The sequence below is a fragment of the Pelobates fuscus genome, chromosome 12 (assembly GCF_036172605.1).
Source record: "Pelobates fuscus isolate aPelFus1 chromosome 12, aPelFus1.pri, whole genome shotgun sequence".
NCBI lineage: Eukaryota > Metazoa > Chordata > Amphibia > Anura > Pelobatidae > Pelobates > Pelobates fuscus.
This window is the reverse complement of record NC_086328.1, coordinates 134,920,083-134,927,225: the sequence shown is the minus strand read 5'-3', so window position 1 is coordinate 134,927,225 and position 7,143 is coordinate 134,920,083. Positions and strand designations below refer to the sequence as shown.

Here is a 7,143-nt window from a genome sequence, read left to right as displayed (position 1 = left end):
AAATAAAAGCCTGATGCAGAATGATGCTAAATGAAAGCTTTGTAAAAGCCAGTCTAATTTCCTGATATTTTGCTGCTGTTTTCCTTTCACCATTGAAGTCTATGCTCACCAGGGGCTTTCATTTAGCACAATCTATACACTCATTGTATTTACAGCATGCTGACTGCTATCCCAAACAACTTGCAATCTCAGTCATTTCCATCACACAGCCATTGATCTGAGCAACTTAACGCTTTGTGTGCAAACTCTCCATCTAACCCACAGAGCATGTGGCTCAAACCTGCAATGTTTACAGTGAGGACAAGATGCTCACACTATCCATCCATGATTATTCCATTGGAAGATTAACCCTTTTCTGCCCTAACTGAACTCAGCAATGTAATGTATTGCAATTAGCCAGATTGCTGCTTTACCAGGGATTGGCTTTTGATAAATATTCCATTGCAGCACACATGATCCCCTTTTTTTCAGCAAAGTGTACACTCCCCTTTCTCCCTGGCTGACACTTAAACTGCTGGTTATAACAAGCTCCTGAGGATATGAATAGAGTCACTGTGTTGAATAATCACAACTATCAGGCAGGAGCCTTGCAGCAGCAGAGTCTTGCCTGTGACATCACACTTGGAGCTCAGATCCAGCTCAGAGTTGATTCCATTAGCCAGTCTGTTGGTCTGTCTGCATTGGTCCAGATCTGTGGAGAAACCTGCTTTGAGGAAGGCTTTATATTTTTTCTTTTTTTTTTTTTCTTTTCTTTTTTTTCTTCCTCTTTGCAATATCAGAACAGGAGACGGTGGGAGGAATAAATACTCACCAGCACAGACCAGAGGAACTGCAGTATGAAATTAATCTGTGCTTGCCACTTGCTGTTCCTTGTGCCATCTCTGGCTATCAGCACCAGGTGAGCAGGGAGCGTGTTGTGCTCTGCACTCTGCATGTCTGTGAAAATATACATGGCAGCTCAGCTAATACTGTGTTATTTGCAGGAATACAAACCCAGCCTGTGCCCACTGAGCTGTGTGCAAGTTTTAGCAATCTCTGTATTTGTGTTCTATGTTGCATAGCCTTGAGAGTGGACAGGCTGCACACAATGGGGAAGGCTGAGGGGTATACTGAGGGTATATTGATGCAGTAATAACTAGACATAAAGTTGGTTTGTCTAATAATAAAATGATCATCTTTAAATAACAAACACTGTGCAGTATATCCACAGATCTTGTAATGCTGAGTGTTTGACTATTGACAATGTGTACATTGTATCATTGCACCACTTTCCCATCTTAATGGGAACTAGTAGCATTTGGGGTCACCTTTAAAGTTCTAAAGATCTGTCTGTCTATTATCTGTCTGTCTGTCTATCCCCTCTCACTCTCTCTGTCTGTAGATATATCCATTAATATCACTGCTGAGTTAAAGTTAGAACATATTATGATGTTTCAGACCCAAATTGTACATTATAATAATGTTAGCTGGAATGTAATTGAAGAATGGTGTTACCTTATATTTCTTAGTACATGAGTGGGTGTTGTAATAAAGTGCAAATACTTCAATTCAGCTTATTTAATGCATTACTGTAGCTTGGTCTCCCTATGTGTCTGCTAAAAAGTTGAAAAAGCGGCTTTGTCTGCTGTTCTCATGTTGGATGTGAAATATTGAGAGGGTCCCAGGTAGTAGTTAGTCTGCTTTTAAGTAACAGTTGAAGTTGTATGATTGCCCTTGGAAGCTGCCTTTCTCTGCAATCACATTTAGAAGGACAGATTGTGGGATTTAACTCGAGAAATTCCCCTTAGGTATCAGTGACTTTCTGGTTTTATGTTGTGTTTTCTCATTAAGACAATTGCATGTCGATATATAGTGCCCTGGGATTATACATTTAGCTGGCTTCAGTGAGATGCAATGACACAATCTAGTTTGTAAACCGGTGGCAAGACGTTTTATAGATAGGAAGGCAAATGCAGAGACACTGAGAAAGTCAAAAAGACCAACTATACATATTAAGTCAAAGTCATCTGGTGAAATGTAAATAATGACTCTATGCTAAATACATATTGCAGACAATTATCTACTCAAACAACTGTTCATTGTGTGCCATGTGTACCATATACAACGTTTGTGATAAACCCTGGGAAAACTTGCTAACGGGTTACAAGTTGATGCTTTTTATCTGAAATGAGTCAATGTCATGCAGTTCCTTATCCTGTTGTATAATTCTTGTGGCAATGTTAAAAAAATAGGTTATAAAGTTTACAAGTGCCTGAAACTAATAATATGGGTCATATCAATGAAATATGGAAATGTAAATGAAATGCTATACAGTTACTTTTTATTAAAGAGGACGTGATCCATCGCATGGCCTTCTTCTGGTAATCAAAATGCAATCTACCACTAAGTGTCAAGTGGACCACATGGCTGCATGGATCCGGTTGAATCTATTGGTTCAGTCTTTTTTTAGAGGTGAATTCCAGTTTGGAATTGTATTGTTTAATGCATGCTATTGTTATACAGTAAACATATGCAAAATCAACTAATAGAACATAAAATATATACATTCTTAATTTTAAAGCTTCTTCCATGTGTGCAAAGCCACACACCTTTACATAGCAAGCTGTGTCCACTCAGCAAATACCTTGGCCAATTGAGAACTTCAGATTTAGGTCCATGGAGTATGAGCTGCTTAGCATATTTAACCCAGTACAGTAAACATTGACAAACAGATTTCAATGGGACAGGCTCCGTCCTGCTCAGAAAAGGTGTTTCATGGATTTGTAGCTCGGTTATCAGCTCTCTCCTTAAGGGCTATGCTACCTATTGATTTATGGGACTTTGCAGTCTAGGAGGGTACAGGAGATTTATGCAAGTGGTATAACCAAAAATAAAGAAATATTTTAAAATGGGAAGGTACAACAGACATGGCAGAGTTAAGATTTTGGATACAGCAAAACATTTCTCTATTTTTTGTAAAGATTGTATAAAGTTAGACATATAGAAATTACAACTACTTATTTAATCCAGAACTTGTCAAACGTAACGTTGTGTTGGTGCTTGGATGTCCCTTTAGTCTGTGGATCATCAGCTCAGCAAGCTTGATAAAATAAGCTAAAGGAACATTAAAGTGATAGAAGTACATTTATTTACACTAGAGTCTCCAGGGCCCATTCCAGTAAATTAACGGTTAACCTACCACAAATCCATCGAGACAGTTCTTTGCTGCAGCCCCGCTCCACCCGCTGGGAGTGTTGATTTATTTAATGAATTGTCCAAGTGTGATAAAGTTGTAGTTACCCCTCCCAAAATGTATTGCTTCTTAAAATCGGATGATCGAACGTAAAACTAAAACTATACATTTGGGACTAATTTGGCACAATGTACAAATGATAGGTCACTGTCCATAGTGCTGAAAGCCTCTCATTCTGATCGATGTTTTCTGATCTCTTCATGAAGATTCCTGTCTAGTAGGGATTTATGGAAAAAGTTGGATATTCTCCAATAGTATTTCCACTCATCACACAGGATGAACGTAACTGCTTTATGAACACATAGCTGCTATCAGTTTATAAACAGCCCAGTTCACCGATCTGTGAACTTAGTGTGTGGGGAGATTGAAAGTGTTGCCAACCGTGCATGCATGGAGCCATGGCTTAGCTCTCTGTATGGGCAGACAGTCTGAAGATGGAATTTTGGCCACCTGATTGAAAGCTCCGGGGGTCTGTCTTACAACCAAAGTGACTTTTACAAATCCCTGCTGTTATATTCCACTCTGATAGCTGAATGTGGGTGCAGGGTGCTCTCTATAATCACGAAATAATTAAAAAAAATGTAACCCTTATGTTAAGATGCCTGAATTGATTTGGCAATTTTGTTGAATGGTAATTTCAGTCATATAAAACTGAACATCCTCATATTGATTTCTCCTGCAGTGGTGTGAGCTTAGGGTGGAGCGTAGTAACCTGTTTTAACAAGCCACTTTGAGTAAAACCAGAGAGACTTAAAGGAACACTCCAGGCACCATAACAACTTCATCAAAATTAAGTTGTTATTGTGCATGGAGGTTTTTGGCACTGGGTCACCCTAAGGGATTTGAAAAGTCTGCATTCCAGAGCCAAATCTCCCTGCCTTTGTGTCCTTCCATATTCTCAATATTGGGAAACCAGAAGACTCTTGCAGAATCAGGCAATGGAACTTCTAATTGGCTGAGAGCGGTCAAATGACACTCTCATCCAACCAATCAGTGACACCCCTTTACTGGCTTGAAAAAGGTAATTTTCTTTTCAAGTTTAACCACTTAAGGTGAGTCGGCACCATGGACCTCCTGGGACTATAACAAGTTAATTATCACTGAGTTGTTATGGTGTCCAACTGGCCCTTTAAATAGCTGTAAGTGGAATTCAATCAGCTGTAGAGTTATTGATGCTTGGAATATCCAGCGATGTCGGACACTGCTGGGGAGTTCAGAGAGACTGAAAGTGGCTTTTTTAACATATTTTATTTGTGAGCACCCGACCTTCGGGGGAGCTTTTTTACTATAAGGGGTGCAATATTTATCCAGAATTGTAAAATGTTAGAATGTCCCTTTAAAACAACATACCTTTGTGACACATTGAAATTATTAAATGATAAAAAATATACAGAATTCCTTAACGCTTTAAGTTTGAATCAATTTACTTTACCTATTGGTTTGACTTTTGGCTCACCACCTACTTGTCTCATGTTACTTGCGCACTATCCACAATCCCTATGCTCATTTAAATAACTGGAGATGTTTAGCATCAGCCATTATATGTACTAATACTAAAAACCTCCAGTTATTTCAATGTGCAGAGGGATTTAGTATAGCGCGCAAGTAAATTTTTGTCTTTGGTTTTTATTGTATATTTTGTGGCTGATGTGTACTATAGTCATTGCTGCCCCCTCAGGTGAAGTGGGAGTCTGAGCGCAGGGCTTATTTTTGTATATTTGTAGATTCTCTGATCTATCAAACACACTCTTAGACACGGTGTCCTAAAGTGCTCTGCCGTCTGATATAGTTTAACCCCTTAAGGACACATGACATGTGTGACATGTCATGATTCCCTTTTATTCCAGAAGTTTGGTCCTTAAGGGGTTAAGAGAGCTGTGAAAGGTTTAGTATCTTCTATAATAATAATCATAATAACAGTAAGGAATTTTCTTTTTTTTAAATATTTGAACACAAACGCATGGCTTGATTCCCTGGTGTTAAATTTAATGCTTATTTCTGACCTCTGCTTAATACTTTCACCACAGCCATGAACCATTCACGCTCATAAAAAAAATTAAATCTATTATTTCCTTTCTACTGTCTAAATGTGCATTATGGTAGTTGATGTGCATTGAACCTAAGCGGATTGTTTACGTGACAAATTCTAAAATGATTTAAAAAGCACAATTCAAATATCATATTCTTAAGCAAAACAAAATAATAATTAAAAAAAGGTCTGTTGATGAATAGATTATAGGTAAAAAACAGCAATACTATAATAATTATTGCCAATAAAGTATCATGGTCTTAAATGAGAATATATGATATCCCTATTTTTTCTCGCACTGTCTGCTGGCTTTCACTTGTCACATATTCCTGAATATAAATTGAAGAAGTTTAAATAATGAAAGATGTTTTCCTGTTGCTATAGCAATTATGTTACAGAAGCAGTGATTTGTGGGACATTTTATTTTTTATTATATTGTATATGGATGTAATCTCGCTGTATTCCAGAAGGAACCTTTTATATTTCTACACTTAGAGTGAATAAATGGTTGATTTTCAAAATGAATACAAATATTGTTTCTTTAATTTTTTTATAATTGTTTTTTTTACAGAAAAAAATACTTTAAATGCAAATAGGTTGTCTATCTCATTGTAGAAGATTTAAAAAAAAACTGTTTAAAAACTAGCATTATCTAGGCAGTTATGCACGGCAATTTAAAGAGTGCGACATTTTCTAATCATATAAACACACAGATAATACCTAATATTACAATAACATTATATTTTACACAATGTGTTTCAAATACCACCTGCTTAGTAACAGTAACCCCATTCACTGGCAAGTTCTTTTTAGTTTGAAGACAATTTGAATACAATTTATTTGAAACTTGAGATGCATGGAGAGCATATACTTACTATTATTATTATACTATATTTATAAAGTGCTATCACATTCCACAGCGCTGTAAATGGGTATAATGTCACATGTTAAAAGACACAGTACAATATTAGACAATGCAAAATTTGTCAATTTAATACAAGGGGAGACGAGGGCATATACATATAAAGTATATGTAGAATAACATAGCTATTCGTTTAGATTGCTGGTCAGAGATACCAACAAAAATATGAATTAACTTACCCAATTAGAATTTTCCATTGATCAAATAGCACTTTACAGAAAATATTGGAAGCTTAAAAGGTTGTAAAGAATATACAGTATCGTTTACAGTGCAATATAGCTTAAAGACTCGGAACTCTAAGTATGAACGCAGAATTTTTTTTCATATATAGTTAGATGTATCAAGATAGATGAATGAAAATGGTAAAATGCTCTTCTATTCGTAAAGTAACTGGTGGTATTTCTGAGAATATAGATTCCCAAAAAATGCCATTAACATTTTTCTAAATAAAATATGTATGTGGGTATATTGTCCAGATATAATATACAGTTACACCAAATATATGTACTGTGCAGGGCATAGTGAGCTTCATTCACAGCCTGCAAAAAATCCATGTAATGTCTTTGTGCCTTAGAGCTGTTTTTCCCTCCTCCATTCTCCTCTCCCCTGGTTGCTGAATAGAACCCTAAAGTTTGATTACAAACATTGTAGTGTTGAAGGTTGGAGAGGACTGTTATTTACAACCTCTCTGCATATACACAGAGAGACAGACAATGGAACCCTGGTAGAGAAATACTCTTCTTCTTGGTTTGATTGGCAGTGCTAGAGCAAAGTGAAATGTAAGTTGGACTTTATGAGCTAAATTCGGTTTGCATGTCTTTGCCCTGCAACATAATATATAACGAATATCATTTATATCATAACATTCTTAGTAAGGAAGAGGCTACGTTCCACTGTTATGTGCAACATGTTGTCTTCCATTTGACAGCGAAAGGTGTGAAAGGTTTACCCATCCCCTGA

The 7,143-nt window shown here is 36.7% G+C and overlaps 1 protein-coding gene across 1 annotated transcript in view; it reads left to right on the top strand.

Annotated features, from left to right (window-relative positions):
* The first annotated feature begins 571 nt into the window (after positions 1-571).
* LUZP2 (leucine zipper protein 2) overlaps positions 572-7,143 on the top strand; it is a 480,236-nt gene continuing 473,664 nt past the window's right edge. The window contains exon 1 of the mRNA XM_063438820.1: positions 572-898. Within this exon, the coding sequence (XP_063294890.1) occupies positions 837-898 (62 nt within the window). The 5' untranslated portion in view covers positions 572-836. The remainder of the gene's footprint in view (positions 899-7,143) is intronic.